Source organism: Serinus canaria, chromosome 7, assembly GCF_022539315.1.
Source record: "Serinus canaria isolate serCan28SL12 chromosome 7, serCan2020, whole genome shotgun sequence".
Lineage (NCBI taxonomy): Eukaryota > Metazoa > Chordata > Aves > Passeriformes > Fringillidae > Serinus > Serinus canaria.
This window is the reverse complement of record NC_066321.1, coordinates 10,536,232-10,555,917: the sequence shown is the minus strand read 5'-3', so window position 1 is coordinate 10,555,917 and position 19,686 is coordinate 10,536,232. Positions and strand designations below refer to the sequence as shown.

At 43.3% G+C, this 19,686-nt stretch overlaps 1 protein-coding gene across 1 annotated transcript in view; it reads left to right on the top strand.

Moving 5' to 3' along the window:
- The first annotated feature begins 1,618 nt into the window (after positions 1–1,618).
- PDIA5 (protein disulfide isomerase family A member 5) overlaps positions 1,619–19,686 on the top strand; it is a 100,364-nt gene continuing 82,296 nt past the window's right edge. The window contains exons 1-3 of the mRNA XM_030241784.2: positions 1,619–1,732; positions 13,263–13,389; positions 16,365–16,452. Coding sequence (XP_030097644.1) covers positions 1,658–1,732; positions 13,263–13,389; positions 16,365–16,452 — 290 coding nt within the window. The 5' untranslated portion in view covers positions 1,619–1,657. The remainder of the gene's footprint in view (positions 1,733–13,262; positions 13,390–16,364; positions 16,453–19,686) is intronic.

The window sequence follows — 19,686 nt, the reverse complement described above, 5'->3', positions numbered from 1 at the left end:
AAGAGGTTACCTATTACTGGAAGTTTTGATAGCTTATTTGAACTGGGATTGAACTGGAGATCCAGACCCTTTTACTAGCAGGCTGATTATCACAGGCTGGGAAGTTGGCACCAGCAGTGGTTGTAACTAGTGCAGCCCACCCATCTGTTCATCTGTCCATCCCAGTGCAGTCAGTAAGGACTGCAGGTGAAAGGAGACAGTGTGAATAGCATATATATTACAGGTACAGATGTTTGGTAGAAAGGATGTTTTGTTTTGGGTCCTTCATCTGTGAAGTGATAAGATTCATGCTTTTTTCTTCCCTAAGTCTCCCTTAGCCATCCATCCCTTCTAATCCCAAACTTCTGATGGCTTCAGGGCTGTGCCTCATGTGTGCTTTCACTGGCATTTTAGCAAGAGCTGAGGATTGCTAACCTTGTTTTAAGGCAGGCTAACTGAGGCCTTTTGCAGATGGGAAGCGAGGCATAGCACTGTGAAATGATTTGCTAAAGGTTATCCAGCTGTGACTGAGAAAGTGTGCTCTGATTCTGCTGCAAAAGATGCCACAAAAGTGTAAATGTTAATAGTAATAACTTTCTCTATGTGTATTTCTGCTTTGCAAAATTGTATTTCCACCAGGGGACTTGTTAATGTCAACGTCATTCAGTTTTCATCATCACCACTTGAAGTGATCAGTCAGCTGTGTGGATCTACAAATTGCTCCCTTGCAGCTAGCCTCTTAGTCTAATGCTCGGGTGACAGTCAGCTGTAAGGATCAGGCTCGAAGATGCCTTTGATTTTCCTTTGATGTTTCTGAGCCAAGGAAGAATTTCACGCAGCCACTGGGCGGTAGGTGAAGATCCCTTCTGTTTGTTGGAAGCCAATTATAACGTGGCTGACCTGCCTTGACCTGAAGATTACTGGCAGGACATCTGGGAAGTCCTTGCGAGGCAGAGCTAGCTCACTGGATGTGCCACACTCAGGGCACAGACCGATTTGTTCGTCTGGATGCAGGAACTATTCCAATACTGTGATTATAATGGAGGCTGCACAAATTGATCTTGGTCAGACTCAGTGTATTTAATTATTTGCTTGCACTTTGGCATCATTGCCAATGTGTGAGGATAAACAGGGTTCACCTTTAAGATTTAATGAGTGGGAACAACTTACAAGGACAACAGTTCCTAGTTTCTAATCCTCTCTACCAGTAAACTCTCTCTCCTCCCCTTTCATTATTTTTTGTTTCCTTGTTCACCTCTTATTCCAGATCTAAGATCAGCTAAAGCTTTTAAAACCCCTGACAAACAAGCATCACGAAAGAGGCTGTGTGCCAGAAGCCTCTTTAGAGTAAGGGAGAGAGGTGGAGGCACAAAGAACCCCGGAGGGGAGGCTAGTGGGACGTGAGATAAGAGCTGGAACTTTTTAACCTCTGCTGAAGCAAACCGGCCGGGGATGTCGGGCAGCATTTCGATGGCGGCTGGACATTTATCTCCCTGCGCGGGATGGCTGCGGGAGCGACACCGTCCCTCGGGGGATGAGCATCCCCGGCGCGGGCCGGACTACAGCCCCCGTCATGCCGCGGCGCGGGCGGGCGGTGGCGGCGAACGCGCCTGCGCCGCCAGACGTGGCAGCAGCCGCAGCGGCGGCGGGTCCGGAGCGGGTCCGGCGCGGCGGCGGGATGGCAGCTCTGGGGCAGGGCTCGGGGGCTGCACGGCGCCGCGGGCGGCTCCCGCTGCTGCTGCTCGGCCTGGCGGTGAGTGGCGCCGGGGGGCGGCGGGGGCGACGCGGGGTGTCCCCCGTCCCCGGGCCGGGGCTGGGGCGCGGCGCGGCCGGTGGAGTTGGGCGAAAGTTGGGAGCGGGACGGGCCCCCGGGGCCGGGCGCGGCGGCTCCCCCGCCGCTCGCACCCACCACCGCGGCGGGCGGGCTCTGCTCGGCACAGCCCGGCATGGCCGGGCTCCGGCAGCGCTGCTCCCGGGTGTCTTCCCAGCGCTCAGCCCGTGTGCTGCTCTCCTGTTTCCCCTTTCCCTTTCTCTCTGCCTTCCAAAGCACCGCCCGGAGGAAGCGCTCCCTGGCATGCGGCAGCGGCTCCCCGAGCAGCTGCGGGCTGGGGCCCCCGCCTGCCCCGGCCCCGGGGGCTCCGACCGGCGGCGCTTCGGTCCCAAGTTTCGTGTGAAAAGCGGTGCGGTGTTAGCGGGTTTCCAGAGGATTTCCCCCGGCGGCGGCTGTGCCGCAGCGGAGCTGCCGCGCTCGGCTTTGTGCACCTGTGTGCGGCACCCCCGCCGCGGGCACCCCCGCCCCTGCGCCCCTCGCATGTGGCGCTGTCCATCCCGCTGCGCTCCCGAGTATCGGGGTGTGCTTCGTTGACGTTACACTGAGTAGAGCGCTGCTTACCTCAGGGAGGCTCCTAGACTTCCAGAAATATTTTAAAGTCTAATTTTTCTCTTTTTTTTTTAATCCACAGAATTTAGCATAAATAGCTCAAAAGATTAATGAAGGCATGCTTTAAAACAGTGCTTTATTCCATTTATTATCATGAACTACACTTCATCCTTCTGCCCGGGCAAATGAAGCTAATAATTAATGAAAAATTACGTTAATCTTTTTATGCACAAGTGATCTGAAACGTATTTGGAAATGCAGGACTGTGGAGTGCTCACCTAGTTCATACAAATCAAGTGTGGAATTGCTAATTGCTATATGCTTATTCTGTACTAATATTGGAATTGCCTGTGTGAGACAGAAGATTCAGCCCTGCCTGATGTAGCCTTTTGCCCCTGGCAGGGCCATAGCTCTTGGCTCATTCAGGAGGGAGAAGAAATGCTGTGCATTCTAAACAACTTTTGCATTAAGCTTGATCTAGAATCACAGACCTCTGCTATCTGCAGTTCACTGATTTCAAGTGAAACTGAAGTCAGGCTGAACTCTCCCTAAATGTTGGAGAGGTCTTAATGTGAATTTTTTCTCTCTGTGGCTCATCTTTAATATGTGCAGTAGTTTTCTCAGTGATACTTGTGGCAGTGCATTCCTCAGATTGATCATATACTGTGGACCAAGTGGAGTTACAAGTGGACTGAATTTTCCCTCCCTTCAGAATAGTTAAGCACATGGAGTTATTTGTGGTATTTCCTACTATATCCACTGTGACTGTCAGACCTTATCTTACTGTAACATTCATTTTATGTTAATGTAAATATTTTCCTGTGATTTTTCTTTGTAGATGAAAAGATATTTTCCCCATCTTTCTTCATATGAATCTGTTGTTTCTCATTGTTCTGGTTGCCCTCTTTGACCTTTTGTATTGCAGAACTGGTGTCTTTGAGATGAGCAGAGGGGGCCTGCTGTTGTCAGTGAAATTATACAAAGCCATTTTAATTTATACACATTATTATTTCTTACCTTTCTTAATTTGCCACAGCAGTTTATTTGCTCTGTGATGCTTCATGCTGAGCAGATGTCTTCATTGAGCTGTTGATTCAGCTAATTCTTTCCCCTTTGCTGTGTACAAGTAGTTTAAATTATTTCTTCCAATTTGCATTATCTTGCACTTGAAGGTGTGATTTTTCATCTTGAAATACGTAATTCGCTGTACTCGAGGACTAAAAACTAGTTTACAGCTGTGACATTAGAAAACCTGCTTTTAATTTATTTTGAGTTGATGCAAGGCTGTTAAATCAGGTGGTTCTCAGTGTGTAAAGTTAAACTAAAGGTAATACCAGCTGCTTGGTAGGTCAATGAGAAACATTTTTTCCTTCCAGGCAGTCTTTTTTCATGTATTCCAATGTGTTTTGTTTTTTTGGCTTTTGTTTTGTTTGTTAGTTTTTCTGGAAGTGCTGACTACTTGCAGTGCACCTGGAACAGCAGCTAGAGTTGTGCATGCATAGCACTTCTGAAAAATAGGGCTTGTTTTTTGACCCAGAATTGGAGGTGGCTACATATATAAAAGGGAACCTACAAAGCTGGATGAAAAATATGTTTCAGTATCTTCTAATGTAAGGTGTTAATTTGTTACCTTTAGCATCACTGTGGGTGTGTGACACACACATGAGAAAGATGGTGGGGGGATCTCTGCCTGCTTTAGTTTCATTTTTGAATGAGTTGGAGAGCCGTGAGGAAGTTGTGGGTTCCCTGTTTGGTTTATTAAGTGGTTGACTGTATTTCATGCTCTAAGGACTGAATTTTCTGTTCAAGGCACTGGGAAGGAGTTTTACACCAAGGTGGATTAGCATCTCCCCTGATGCATCAGGTGCTGTGCCTTGCCTAGCAGAAGGCAGCCACTGCTTCCTACAGGATTTTGCATCTGGGTCTGTTTGCTTTGCAAACACAGATGAATATTATCTCGTACCAGTGTGGCAAAGATCAGTTTGTCTTCCGAGTGTTGGCTTAATGACAGAGAAACTGAGTCAAGAGTCCAGCTAGCTGAGCATTGTTGGGAAGCATACTTTGTGACCTGGTGCCACTCAAACCCAGTGCCTTCAAAGAAGGGCTTGAAAGGAACATTTCGGCTTCCAGCTCCTCAAGTACTTCCTTAATCCTTGCCAGTAGGGTCATGGGAATGCACTAGTGAGCCTTGACACTGACTTGTGAGTCCAGGCCTGCAGGGAGGGCTTGGGCATGATTCCCTCTGTGCTGCAGGTAGCCCTGCAGCATGGCAGCAGTGGCTTGCCTCTGGTGAGTTTGCAGGCAGGGTGTGAGCACTGCTTCATCACTGCAATGCTCAGGTGCTGTTCCCGTTGTGGCATTTGGGCTTGAGTTCAGGAGTGCCTCTTCCCATCCAGTTATTGTTTGTACCACATAAGCCTCTTTGGACAGTGTTTCCTGGCAGTCAGAGGGAGGGTATTGCAGAGACAAATTCCTTACTTGCTGTCCCCCCACTGTTCTCATACTTTGTCCATTCCCTCTTCAAAATATGGATTTGTAAAACTCTGATGTGGGCTATGCTGTGTGTCCTCAGATGCCCCTCCCAAATCAAACCTTGGCTTGGTTACTCCACTCCATGCCTTATGGAGGGATGTTTTCAATCCATTGAATTTGGTGCCACAGCACCTGTTTAGCTCAGAGACCCTGGGATATTAGAGGCCTTGCAAGTGTGGGGTCATCAGAACTGGTGTTTCTGGCCAGGGGTGAGTTCATGGTGTCCTGAACAATTGGTGATGGAAGAGGTGGTTGTTCTGTTGATGACCATTTCTTCTGCCTTTTGGTGATGGAGTTCCTTGAATTCCTCTGTTTCAGTAAAATGGATGCAGTGAGGTATTTCTTGAGAGCTGTGGCTGGAGGTCTGTGAATAGAGAAACTCTGGCTGCAAATTGCATTGCACTAACTAGCATTGCCTTAAATTTCTTGGTGCAGGCAGGGTCACTTTGGAAGTAAGTTGTTGTTTACCTTGTTCCTGCCACCTTTTCAAGCTTGTGAATGGCAAAAAATTGTAATGGCAAAGCAAGTCTTTAGTTTTGGCTCTGAGTCAGCTATGAGTGTCTGGTAGCATTGGTGGAGGTGCTGTGAACTGCACGCTTGCAGAACACAGATAAGAAAGGTAACTTAATTTGTGACTGTCTTGATGATGTCCTGTCTGTTGTCTTTGGGTTTAGAGTCATATAGCCTGTTTGCTGGGTGACTGCAAATAGACTCTTTCTCTCCCCCTCCTCACTTTTCCTGGACATGGCACAGCATGACTGTGGGGTTGTGCTGCTCTAGGATCAGCTGTGTGCTGGTTTGTTCTGATGCTGCCTTCCTTTCACCTCTTGCAGATCACTTCCTTTCTGTGTGAATCTTACTCCAGCTATTAAAATTAAACTTTGTCTCCTATCACCTGGCAGAAGAAATGTGAGGATTAATTAGTTAATATTTGTGCAATGCTTTGAAGATAACAAATGCCATATAAAGTGCTAGAGATTTTCAGGTGTTATTTTTTGCCCTCTCTTCCTTATAAATCCCATTAATAGTGGTTCTGTCTTCTTTTTATAGTACCTCCTACATACTTCTTGAGTAGGTGATGTTTCTTTAAACTTCTCGAAAACCCAAATTTTAGTGGGGGATTATGTGGCATATGCTTTGCTTATGCCCTTAACTTCTGTAGTCAAATGTGCTTGTTCAGAAGTGATATCTGAAATATTATTTCATTGACAGCTTGTTTAATATATGTATGGTGCCATTACCTGGCTTGAAAAGAGAGAGCTTCACATTCATAATATAAGGAGAAAATTCTTTGTCAACGTTAGTAATTGACCCTATTACAGTCAGTCGTTAATTAGTAAATAGTTGCACAGATTTTCCTTCACAGAGCATTTGAAACCCAGTGATAAACCATACAATTAATTTGCTACTCAGAACCCTTAAGAATATCCTTTAGCATAGACTATTATGCCTGTAGTTTAAACCCCACTGTGTAAGAACAATATGAACAGTAGAGTCTAGTCAAATCTTGACGTCTCCATGGTAGTTTTTGCTACCTTCTATATTTGGAAAGTGAACATAGCAAGCACCACCTTAAGTGGAATGCCTTATTAGTAACGTTCTTAAGACTAAGAGAGTACTAAGACGCTCTTTGTCAGGATTTTAATTTGCCTTCCATTGAAAATAAAAGAAAATATGATACTTACTTCTTTGCAGCTATGACCCCCACACAACAAAGTGGCAGTAGTGTTTCTGTTTTTTAATTTCTGGAACAGCTTGAGGTGAGGGGTAACTGATATGGATTATATATGCAGTATGAATGTGCTCTTCCATAGAGCTTGTGGGAATGAACAAAACCCAGGAAGTGTCCAGTGGGCATCTCTGCAGAGTAAGTCTCTTGGGCAAACCCACAGTTTTCAAATGTTGTCTTGCAGTGCAGAAGTTGTTGATTTTCCTGTGTGTCTGCTGGAGCCCTGCTCACCTGGCCATCCCATGCTGCTGTAGGTGTGGGAGTCTCTGCTCCCCACTCAGACTGTTGGTGGCTTTTTGGATTGGTCACAGACATCACTGAGCAGCCTTTGTGCTGGGAGTCCTCAGCAGGTTGCATCTTGTGAGCCCCTGCAGGGGCAATTGGCAGAAGATGGTTTTGTGATTCCAGTGGGATTGCAGAGACTCCTGCAGGGGCCACTTCAGCTGTGACCCCTGAATTCTGAGACCCAAGAGCTACTACCCTTTCTCTTCCCCACTCCACAAAGTAGTTTTTTACCAGGCTTCCCTGAGGTACCTTTGGGTAACAGAGCTAACCTGTCTCCTCCCATTTGATTTGATTAAATGTTTCTACAGCTATTTTAGATATTAATCATGAACGAAAAAAGGGGACTGTCCTACTTATCACTATCCGTCTTGGAAGGCATTTGTTACAAATGGCTCAGTGATCAAAGCAGCACAACCCTGAATGTAAATAGCAGCAGAGGGAGGGCTCCTGAGTGAAAAGCAAGCAATTATTGCACAAGGTCAAGAGTGTTTGTATGATGAACAAGGAGGATAAAACATCTGCAGTCAAACTGTGATTCTTGTAAACAAGAAGACTTTTGATTTGAATATCTTGTATTTTTCAGTGGGAAGGAATTGGGTGGAAGGAAGCAATGGGTCAGTTTCTCCTTTGTGCTTGCCTGGAGATGACTTAGACCTGGTGTTGGCAGTACATGCACTGTGTCTGCAGCACGGGACCTGGCTGTGTCACCAGCTGATCTGCAGATTTACAGACCTCTGTCACCACAGTACAGAGGTGTCCCTCCAAGTCAGCCTTCTGAAGTGAAGTGCACAGTCCAACACAGGGCTCATTTGGGGAGCTGAGTGGGAAAGGAAAGGTGAGATTCTGTCTTCTTGTTGGGATTTCTTCCCCTTGACCTCCCCCCGCCCCCTTCCCATTTTAATGTGGCAGATGGGACCCTTATTCGGAATGTGAACTACTCCCCTCCTAAAGAAGTTTATAATGAAATAAAATTCAGTCATCTCCATTACTGCTTGGAATTTTGAGGCAGGTTTCCTCTTCAACTAGACTCCTAAAAAATGCCTTGTCAGACACAATCTGTTTCATATGCACAGGGTTGCTGATTGATCATATTTACAGTGGGTTGAGTGCTGTTGTCCCAAAATGAGAATGACACCAGTGGGTGGCTAAGCTAAGGCAGAAATCTGAGTCCATGTCTTCCTGAAAAAGTAGAATTTAGAAATTGTGGTCGAGTGTAAGGCTGTGTCCCTGCCAAGCAGCAGTTGTGCTGGAGTCTGTTGTCACAGCCCCAGCTATTCCTGATGAATAGTGTGCAAATTGGCTGCTAATTATACATGTGTTAGTGTGTGCGTAAAAATTGCATGTTGACATATGGATTCAAGCACCTAAGCAGTGTTTCAGCTGCATATCCATTTATATTTTTATGCATTATTTGTATCCAGGGAAGTATATATTTCTGGCTCTTGAGCTGGAAATAGGAGAAATAGGGAAGAGTTTTTCTGTCCAGTGTACAATGGTACTCTTCTGATAGAAATCAAAATTAAATAAGGAAGATCTATTTTCTTGTTTTTAAAACTGTGTGTTTTCATTGTCCTTGATGTAAAATAAATAATAAGTAATTCTCCAGATATGGTGCTTATCCTTAGCAAAAGACCATGCTGTCAAAGCTTTTGTGGGGAGCAACTCATAAATTGAACTGGGTTCTGTGGGAGCAGTAGTTAAGCATTTATCACATTTAATTTGAATAATAAATGTAAAATATGAAAATACATTCTTGTGGCTGTTTGAAAGATATTCCCTTTTTTCATTTTAAAATGAGATTCAGGGAAGAGTAAAAACTTGAGAAAGAGACTCTGCTTTCTCAGATCCTTGATAATTTTGAGAAAACATGGCCTGAGGGATGACCATATTTTTCAATAGTGTCAGTCCTGGAAGTATAATTAGCAAATAGCTATTTGCCTGTAACTCTTTGCCTCTGGGTGTCTGAAATCTCAGATCTTCCTTGGGTACCAATTTTAAGGGAGTGGGGTTGTGGAGTGTTTACTGCTCTTTAACACGTGCATATGTTTGGCAGCTCTGCAAGGAATTACTAGAGGGTGGGGGAAAAAAGAAAATTGAACCTTTTTGATTGATCAGACTTCTTCCACCCAGCTTGCAAGATCATATATTTAAATACATACTTTGAAGTACAGAGACAGTTAGAACACCATGGGGGTTTTGTACCTTGTATTTGAATAGCTGTGTCTCAGCAGTTTTGAATTGACTGTCTTGAGGATTTGGGTTCACTTATGTTTTCCTTGAGAGTCTTTCATGCATCTCAGACATTACAGTCACGTGACTGATGTGTGACCTATGCCATAAAAATTCTGTGAAAATAAATTCAGATTGCGATCTTGAGCTGGGGAAAATCTGCAGCCTGGAATTGCTATGAGATTTGCATTTCATAGTCTGCCACTAGTAGTCTGTCTTTTTTTGAAGGTCTCCACCAAAGTTTCCTGCATCTGAGAACACCAGGTGACAGTCATGTCACCCAGCCAGCCATGGATAAGGACCTGCTATGATAGGCAACTGTGCAAACACAGCACAAAATAAAATAGACCTTCCCTCAGTTTTGTTGCAGTTTCTCATTGCCATAACTGGCAATTGCAGAGATGTTGTCCATGTTGGTCCTTTATGCCTTTTACTTTAGCATGTATGGATGTGGACAGCTTCTTGAGAAAAAAACTTGGAGCACTTCTTAACTTTTCGGAGCTGGTCATGAATAGATTTTAAAGTTTTAGGATGCTCAAGTGACAAAAGAGTTTAGCTTGTTTCTTATTTATAGATTTCCATATGTGTGAATGTAGCACTTCCTGACGCATATGAGAAGAGGCTTCCTGCCCAGGAGGGACTGTCACCTTTCTTGACCTCTTCTTTTTTTAATATGCGCTCATCTCCTCTCGTGCCCTGGATTTAAACAAGAAGCAGTGTGCTTGATTGGGCAGTGCCTGGCTGATGAGCTCTCCTGCAAAATGTCTGGAGTAAATCAACCTGAGTCATGACTTACAATAAATTCATATAGCACAGTGCATGCAAATTAGCTTCATCATTACTGCTGCTTTACCTATGGGCTGTGTAGGATCATGAGTCTGGTTTTCTGTGGAAGAGTATAACTCCTTCCATAGAATTCTTTTTTCTCATCCTCTTAATTTTACATTGTTGCCTGAAATAGTGGCTGTAGCCCTGGTGAGGCAGTAGCCCCTGGTACAGTCATCACTGCTGCTACTATAGAGCAGGGCAAAGCAGCCCCATGTTTGGGACTGGCATCTGGTGGAATTCACTCCTTGATATTCCTTGCCTTCAATAGAGCTGGTAGGGAAGGCAGAGGTTCTTCTAGAGGTTTAACCATAAACCAGCCTCTTGTTTATTCCCGGGTAGGGTATTGATTAATTTCAGCAGGAGAAAGCTGGAGAATGCAGAACTACTTCATTCTTACCAGTTGGGAATCGGGGATGGTGAATTTCTCTGCTCAGCCAATAACATCCCAGTGTTGCTGCAGCTGCCTTAAATGTGCAGGCAGGGCATTTCTGTCCAACTCAATGCCTTTGGCTTGGACCTTTTGGGTTTTATAACCAGGAAAGGCTGCAACATTAATCTTAATTAAAGGGAGATGATGATTTATTCAGCTGGGTGACTGGTGTGTTTGTATGCACAATGCCTTTCCCAGTAGGTTTTGGGCTAAACCATAGGAACAGAGAGAGCTACTGCAGTAAAACTGCAGGAAAATGAGTAGCATGTATTGATTTGATACCTGGAAAGGAGTTGGGCAAAGAAGCAGTGGATATATGCAATGTGACATGCATCTCCCTCCAAGTCCCTGCTGTTCCACCAGCGCAGTGGGTTTTCTGTTAGTGGCAACACCAACAAGGCACTACTTAAAGCTGTCATTGTTTTCAGAATCCAATTTTTCAAGAAGTTTACAGCTCTGCCATTATAAGGAAAGAAAGAAAAAAAAATACAGCAAATTCCTGAAACTGGCAAAACAGCCTTTCTAGCTGGAAAAGACATGGAATGCCTATACTTAAAACCATAAAATGGTGTGTGTTTGAAGAGAGCTCAAAGATCTCGTTCTAACACCCCTCTTCTGAGCTGTTGGTAAGCACTTAAACAAAGTTTACAGTATCATTTGGTGTCATGTTGAAAATGGCATTTGTAGGGTGTTTTTTGTCTAATTGCTTTTGATAGAGTTCACAGACTTGAATATCCTCGAGTCCAGTTTTTTAAGGCAAATGAGCAACCTGTAGTTTCACTTTTTTCCTGTGTTCAGCCTTAGTTTCAGTTGAGCTTATTTTTTGTCGTCTGTAACTCAAGGCACAAATAAAACTGTAAGACACTTGAATAGTTACAAAAATTGAGGTGAACAGAAGAATTTTTTTAAAAAAATATTTAGCTTTAAAAAGATCAGCCCATAATGTTGGACTGATTTCTCCTGTGCAGCCCCTGATATTGATGGTTTTGGGCAGGGCAGTTCATGTCTGTGTCACCTCACTTAACCCAGCTTTATTTGCCTGCTTTGACTGGCAACACCACGTATTCATCTCAGAAAATACAAAAGTGATACACATATATCAGCCTGGAGTAGGAGGGTTGAGCCCTGGACATCTGGGTTTAGAAGAATGTGAGTCTTTTGGTGGAATTAAAGCATCAAGGACATTTATGCTGAAGGTAGAGGCTGACTTGCAAATGTGCTCACTTCCTTCTCACAATCTGACCATCTGGCCAGCAGGGCCCAGTGGTGGGATTCCTGCCTGCAGAGTGGGGTAACTTGTTCACTCTTAGATTTTATGTTATAGGTGTATTTTCTGGTAACTTCTAAGTTCTCAAACATCCTGGTTGTTTTGAGGATGATCTCCATCTCTGGTCAGCTTCTTTCCATTACCTCCTGTGTCCCAGGATTCCCCTTATGTCCTTTTCTTTTCCACATGTAAAGACTTCTGGAATTTATACAGTCTGCTTTGTAGGTGCAGGTTTTGTTTCTGAGCCTCAGTGACTGTGGTGCTTGGAAATAGCTGAATTTGAATGAAGGGCATGCCTGGGGCTGTGTGTTCTGACTTTATTGGCTTAGTCCCTTTGCATGATGAAACACATGGGATGCCAGAACTGCCTTTTGTTTCTTCACATCCACTTTCCAGCCTGGTTGGAGTAAGGCATGATCCAAAATCAGTTCTGTAATTAAGGAAATGTTGAAACTCTTGTGTGTGTTAGGCAAATGAGCTAAAGCTTTTAGCCAAGCAATTAAGTGTTAAGGTTTTACTGTAAGGTGAATGGAAACTAGATAATTTCGCTAGCTAAGCTTCCCCTAATCATTCCATTAGCACGAATTCAGTACAGGGCAGAAAGGAAGCACCATAGCCTGATGGATATTATTATTATTATTATTATTATTATTATTATTATTATATATTATTATTATTATTATTATTATTAATAATAATATAATATAATAATAATAATAATAATAATAATAATAATAATAATAGTAATAGTATAATAGTAGTAGTAGTAGAAGAATATTGCAGTAAGAATAAGCAGTAAAGGCCCCAGCTGAGGTTATGGTCGTAATTTGATATGAGTTTTACTTCATGACAGTCAAACTCTGGTCTGGAAGTGTTGTGATTTAAATAGAGTAAAAGGTGCAGTGGAAAAAAAAACTTGTTTGCATAGATCAAGAGCTGAGATGCAGAGAGATTAAATGCTGTGTCTTCCATGTGGCCAGTGGAAGCTGAACAAGGCACTGCTGTGTGTTTGTGACACAGTGTGGGCACTGGGAAACATGAGCCCTGCTCCACTTTGGAAGGGTGGGTGGGAGAGGGCTGTGCTTAGTGCTCTAATGCGGATGCTGGATTGCTTGCATTTTCTGGTCTCATTTCCTACATCTGCTCCCTGTCAGTGTGGGTTATTTTAACTTCATGGCTGTCTTCTGTAGGGTATCAAAATACTGGATTGAGTTTGCAGCATGTTCAGAGATGCAGGGACAAGAGTGCTCTCAAAGTGGCAATTTGCTGCTTCTCTTGGTAAAGCATGTTAATTTTACATAGAATTGTTATCTGATTATCTGACTTGGGAGCAAACTGTTAAAGGGGGTGGCATCTTAAGTAAAACCGTATTTCTGGATGTGGTGTTCAATTTTCCATGTAAGGGTACTTGTTAGGAATGTATTGACCCAGTTTCAATAAATCACGTGCCTGACGTTTTTTCTTTTAGTTTCACTGATCAAATCAATGTGATAGCCTATTAAAGGCAGCATGTCTCAAGATTATAAAAAAGCATGATGGCAATTTGCAAAAGCACGTTGTCTCTGTATTTGTGACTGATGTTTTTGGCTCTCTGTTTCCCTAGGCATTCTTGCCAGCATTCGTGTACTCATTGAAGGTGTCTCCACTCATAGAAAAAATAACTGATCACAAGGATTTTAAGAAGCTTCTCAGGACACGGAATAATGTACTGGTGCTCTATTCCAAATCTGGTAAGTCTTTTTTTTTTTCCTTTGTTTCTTTGATATTACAGCTCTTTGTGCCCAGCAAGGTGTGTTCCAAGGGGCTTCTATGTGACTGCAAGGACTCCTTGGGGACTGATGTCCTTTGTTTTAATTCAGAGGCTCCTGATGTTTCAAGACTGGAGTCATCTTAATTCAGCCTTCTAATTGCTCTGTCACATTGGCAAAAATGTACTTTATTCTGGCTTTGTCTCCAGAACTGGCTCCCTTGTAATAAGAGCTTTCTGGTGTGTTTATCACAATAGTTTGCAAGTTTTGATTTCCTGGTGACACTGAAAGGCATAATGAGTAGTTACAGTACTGAAATCAATCCATCTTTGCTTCTGACAGTTTTGAGTGTCCCATGGTTGTCTTTCAGCTTTAATTAAAAAAATATAAAAATAAAAAAAGAGCTGTTGTGTAAGATGGAAAATGACTCATTTCACATTATGCCACCTGTCCCCTTGAATCTTTTTGTTGGTTCCTCTGTCATTCAGGCTCACCTTTCTGGCTGTTTACTGAACTGTTTGCTCTTCCTTTACTCTGTTCTGCTCCTGCTGTAGCTTTTCTCCTTTCTTGCCTTGTGTTTTTTTGGGGGGTGTTTTGTGTAACACCATGTAAAATCAAGAAACTATCTTTAAACTCCATACACATGTGCAGAATGCTTTTGTGAATGTGGAAGTCATTGGACAGCAAGAAGTAAAATGTATAATTAAGATGATTTTCCTTTGTGCTGCATTGTTTTTGTTGTTGCTTCTTTCTTTTTCCTGTAGGCAGACAGGACAAGATAATGCCTTGTTGGGTGTTGGGTCCACGTTTTCTGACCTTTTCTGTTGCAAAGGTCTTTTGGCAGTTCAACACCGTGATGGTAGCATTGCTCTGGGTTCATAGTGTATCAAACTGGAGCAGCATGTGGTGACCGATATTCTCCTCCCTCTGCCCTTCAGTAATAGAGAATTTTGCAGACAAGGATGTTCAGGTCCTGGAGTAATTAGCTTTATTCCCTAAAGATATGCTTATTCTGAAACAGTTAAAATTATATACATGGTTTATTTTTTTATTAAAATACTTGTGTTTTGCTATAGTGGGGAACTTTGAGCACTCGAACTTGGCCAAATGGTTTTGTAGTAACAGGTTCAAAGTGAAAATCATAAAAGAGTTTCTAATGCTTTTTGATTTTTGAAAGGAACACTTTAGATAAAACGACGTCTGTATTATTCAGCTTCTTAAAGGGAAAATTTTCTTTTTACGCTTAATATTTTAAGTGGTGGTTGCTTTCATTTTTAGCAGCACAACCAGAACACTTCAGCTGTGACACTCATCTAATAAATGTTGCCCTGTGGGCATTGTTCAAAAGCCATGTTATGGAGATTTCTTTTTTTCTGTTTTTGTTATTTAATTGGTTGGCTTTAGCAGTCTAAAGCATTACATGCAGAGCTGACTGTGGAATTAATGTTTCTTCCTGGAACAGTGATCTTCGCACAGTTAGAAATCTCTTGCCCAACAGTCACTCAGAAAGAGGGGAGGGGAAAAAAGAGATGGGAATTTGGAGGTGTAATTTCAATCCCAGATATACATCCCCCAGCTGTGCTGAGATGTTGGCTGGCATCTGGTCATACTGCTAGAACAAAGGCTTTACTTCTCAGCTGAGCAGAACGAGATGTCACTTTCTATTGCAATCATAAAATTCATTAGTTTTGGGAGGTGTCATAATTTGTGTGAGATGTTTAGTTCTCTCTGCCACCTGGGTGTCCTACCAGGGGTACTCAGCTACTGAGTCTTCTGGGACAAGCTGAAGGCTTATTTTTAAAAGTGTATTTGTCAAACTGATTCATTCTAAGTACAAAGAATTCCCTCACCTGTCTCAGTCCCTGTGTTGGTGAGGGGGGGCAATTGCATGTTCTGGGTATTGGGGGTATGAGAGTTTCTGTAGAGCTGATACATGTGGGTTGGTGTCTCTGATGGCATCAGGCCCAAGCAAAGTCTGTCAAATACAAAGAGGCTGTTTCTGGCACAGGAGATTGTGAAGGTTTAGAGATTATTTGATGGGTTATCCCTACATGCTAGCTCTGCTTGTCTACTCTGACATCTACAGGCCCTTACTTCCTCAAATGCTGGAGACAAGATACTGGTCTACAGAAGCATTTTGTCTGTCCCAATATTGCCATTCTTACATTCAGTTACTTGAAGTAGTTGTGGAGATCTGGAAGAGGCTCTGGGTTTCTATTTTCTGTTTATTGAGGAAGGAAACAGTTCCTGTTAGATTTTTTTGGGGAATGGATACTTATTTGTACTGCTATATTTTTCTCTCTTCTGTTTATTTTTAATACCATTTAAAAGACTGTTTTGGAATGGTAGTGATTTGCAAAACCTACACATGTGGCATGGCATTATAAAAATCTCTGTTGGGTATTTATAATACAGCCAGTACTTGGAAGGACCTTTTCTGGGTACTGCTCATGACTGTTGGTTTGGGTACGTCCCAGGGTTTTTATGAGGATAAAGTCTGTTATTTTCTGTGTATGGCTGGGGTAGAATTAGGGAGGCAGAGATGCTGAATGACTTGCCCTTGCAGCTGATGAAAGTCCTAAATGAAATTGCTCTAATTAGCAGGCTGTAGTACAAACTGGTTCATGCCCAGCCACAGGGAAGAAGGCAGTGTTGGGATGGAAGCTGTAGGAGAGGACACATTATAGCTCCATAAATGCAGCTCAGGGACCGTGTCTAGAAATCCCAGTTTCAGTGTCTTGTTTAAGGGGGTAGACGGGAGGAGCCACCCAACTTCACCTGCAGCCAGCTTTCCTTCTAGTTTACAGATTTTAGTGATCCCTGTTACACTGGTTTCTTCAAATGAGACAAAATATTCTTGGGGTGCTTTGGAACATAGAAATGCAATATTGGGTTGTTTTGTGGAGAGAAGTAATGCTGTTGTTAATTGAGTTTTATTGTTTAACTTTGTCTTCCAGCCGCTGCTGCTGAAAGCTCACTCAGATTACTGTCCAGTGTGGCCCAGGAGGTGAAAGGACGAGGTACTATAAGCTGGATAGACTGTGGGTATGTGTTGTTCTGTTTTCCTTCTTATTTTCCCTTTCCCCTTTTGGCTTTTATTGCTCTCTTAGCTTTTTTGATGGCTCTGAAACTTTTTGCCTTTAATTGGACCCACATAATTCTGTGTAGTTTCTTCTATAGGAGCTTATATCTTACCATTTTCTCTTCCTTTGAACGAGCGGAGGGGAATAATTTTTTTTCTTTATGGCTATTGTTACTTCTCTGATAGCATGTTTTTCAGCCTGAAGCTGAGACCCCAGCTAACATTGCCTTTCACAGGTGACACACAGGGTGCAAGCTTTTTTTCCACATGCTAGGGGATGAGGAATCTCACATGTTGTGCCTCAGCTGGAGGGCAGTGCAGTTCTGCTCTGACAGCAAAGGTTGTGTGAGCAGTAAGGCTGTTTGCTTGGTTTTGAAGCATCCACCCATTTGTGTTTCTCAATAAAATGTGCTTTCTTTTAAAGACCTTCCTCTGTGCTGGCGTAAGTTCTGGCAATTTTTAATGTGAAGGCAGAAAAACTTGTTTTTGTAAATGGTTGTGTGTGTGTGGAGGAATGAACAGGTGTGTACTTTCTGGTTTGCAGATGTGAAAATCTCTGCTGTGGTTCAACTCAGTAACAGTTTGCTTGTGGTTTTAGCTTGTGTATTGTAGTGCCTCTGCAGCTTTGAGAGCTTTGCCTGCAGGTGGCAAGTTCCCCTTCCTGCCCTGCAGAGGAGCAGCTTGCTGCCTACCTGTGTGTTTGGGTGGATTGCCATGGTATGAACAGACTGTACACTGTGCACAAATGTGAGTCAGCTCTGCACATCATGTGGCTCCCTTAAAATTACACTTTTGAAACTAACCCTCATCCGTCAAACAGTGACCCAGAATAAGTCTTTGGTGAATTGGAAGTTAATGTGGGTTTGTGATTATTAACCTGCCCTGCTCCCCCCCTGCCACCAGGCAGGTATCTCTCCTGTGGAGTCCTCTGCCTCTGCCTTCTGTTTGCATTCTGCTGGGCTCATCCAAGTGCACACACACTTTCATCTCTGCCCAACTGGTGGGGACAGAGTTCCAAGTCATCTGCTGGCAGAAAGCAGGGCTGTTCCTCAGAGGTCAGTGAAGCCTGCACCACTTGCCACCTGCTGAAAAGCCAGTGGATAAATTGTATTGACTCTGACAAGGTGGAGGTTGTGAGGAGATCTGGCATACCTCTGAAATCCATGAAAACCAGTCTTCATTTCTAATGAAAGTTATGAGGGTTAGCAAATAGGATACTGAGCCAGCCTCTTGCCTTCAGTTTCTAATCAGCACCAGTTTCAGGTTATGGACTGCTTGCTACCTTTTTGTGTCTTTTGTTTTAGGCTACTTCTGTGTTGGGGGACTTACTGCTTACTTTGTGTGTGTATGTGGTATATACAAATGCTGGATGATGAGGCTGTTTAGCTGGCCCTTCAAAATGCTGCAGTAATACAACTAAACAAGAACTCTGTTCAGGATTTATTTTAGTTCTGGGTTGGAGAAGGAAGGATTAAGTGTTTAGGACTTCAGCTTGAAATCCAGGGAAGTTTTGGCACTTAGTTCCGCAGGTCAGTCTCCACTCCTGAGTTTGTAAGTAATGGTGATGGGGAGGGAAATGTATTGTTTGGTTTTGCTGTAAAATAAAATTCAATTAATCAAACCCTAATATACCCTCATTTTTCAAATGTTGACATCTAGACCAAACCTTGTTATGGAAGTTACTTGCAAGAAATGTATTTTCAAGTCTCTCCCATGCAGTGCTTTAATACTTTTCATAGTAAGCTTAGTACTTGCAGTGCCTTTCCTTTCACCATGAGGGGGAAATATTGAAAGGTGACTTAATCTCAAACAGTAAAGCAGTGTGAAAGTCATGCTGTAAGGGGTTGGGACACCTGAGAATAGATTGGTAGGTTGCCAAAATTTGCAGTGATGCTGCAATCAGATTACCATTTCCTGAGTGGCAGGCAATGACCAGGATGTTGTAACATGGCAGTAGGTATAATTTTTTGTAGTAGCTCTGCTTTGTGGGTAAAGCAGAGCTGTCTTTCATGTCTTTCTGGGAAGAAGCTGGAAAAAATAGCTGGGCATTTTTCAGAGATGGACTTCTATCCCTGCTGTCACTCCTGCTAAGGGATACCATAACAGGTCTGTGAACTTGCTTCGTGGGGCAAGGTGAGCTGGAACACTGGCTTGTGGTAAAGGAGGTCTTGGTGGATGCAAAAAGAAACCCTAAACAAATAGTTTGAGGCTAAAGCAAGCTTTGTGGTTGATTTGCTTGTTAACTTCTGAAGTATTCTGAAATCAATCTAGAAGTGTTGAGGTAGCTTTTAAACAATTTATTTTTCATGGAAGGCTTTTTCCTTTGCTTATTGCTTTTTAAAAAATGGTATACAGGTGGCTGCACCACCGTGCCCACTTTGCTGCAGTGACAATACCAGAGGCTGCAGTAGTGCTGTCTACCCCAGGTCACGGAGGGCCAGCTGTAGTGCCTGGACAGCTGAGTCCTACCAGAGTGGCTCAAGCCATTCTCCTGCAGCAGATATGCTGGGAGGCTTATTTGCAAGTCTTCATGCTGAAACAAACAGCACACAGATGCAGGGATATTTACAGCACAGGCTCAATTTGTTTTACAAATACTGACAAGAAATGTCTTGTTTGGCAGCAATATTTAGTGGGAAATTTTTGCTTTGCTCTTCACATCCTGCTGTACTGGGCTTCTCTGCCTTCGGATCCAAGCGTTGGCAGGACTGGCATACATGCTGAGTTGTGGTTTGTGCCTCTGCTTCCCTGTGGCGATGATGGCAGCCTTTTCTTTCCTTTTTCTTTACTGATGGTACTTTTTTTTGTTACTTGTAATTCTCCTTCCCCTCATTTTCAAGAGAAGGCAAGAACATTCTGCTGCATGGGCAGAGATCAGTGTGGATTGCTAAGTTTCAGCAGCATGTTCTGTATTTCATGTGGTGGAGGGGAGTGTGCAGGTTTGTGGCTGGAAGTGTGGCATTCAGGACTTTGAATGCTGGTCTGCATGGAAACCATGCTCCTTGGCCCTGGCTTCTGTTGTGTCTGTGGTTAAAGACAGGGATTAGCTTTGAGCTTTCAGTTCCAGGTTGAGTGGTCTCAGGGAGAGAGGGAAGTTAGGTTTTTTTTTTTTTTTAGTTTTTTGATGTGGGGAAATACTTGGCTTCTGGCTGAGACAGTGTCTAGAAAAGGAGGATGCCACTTAGTTTGTCACTTGG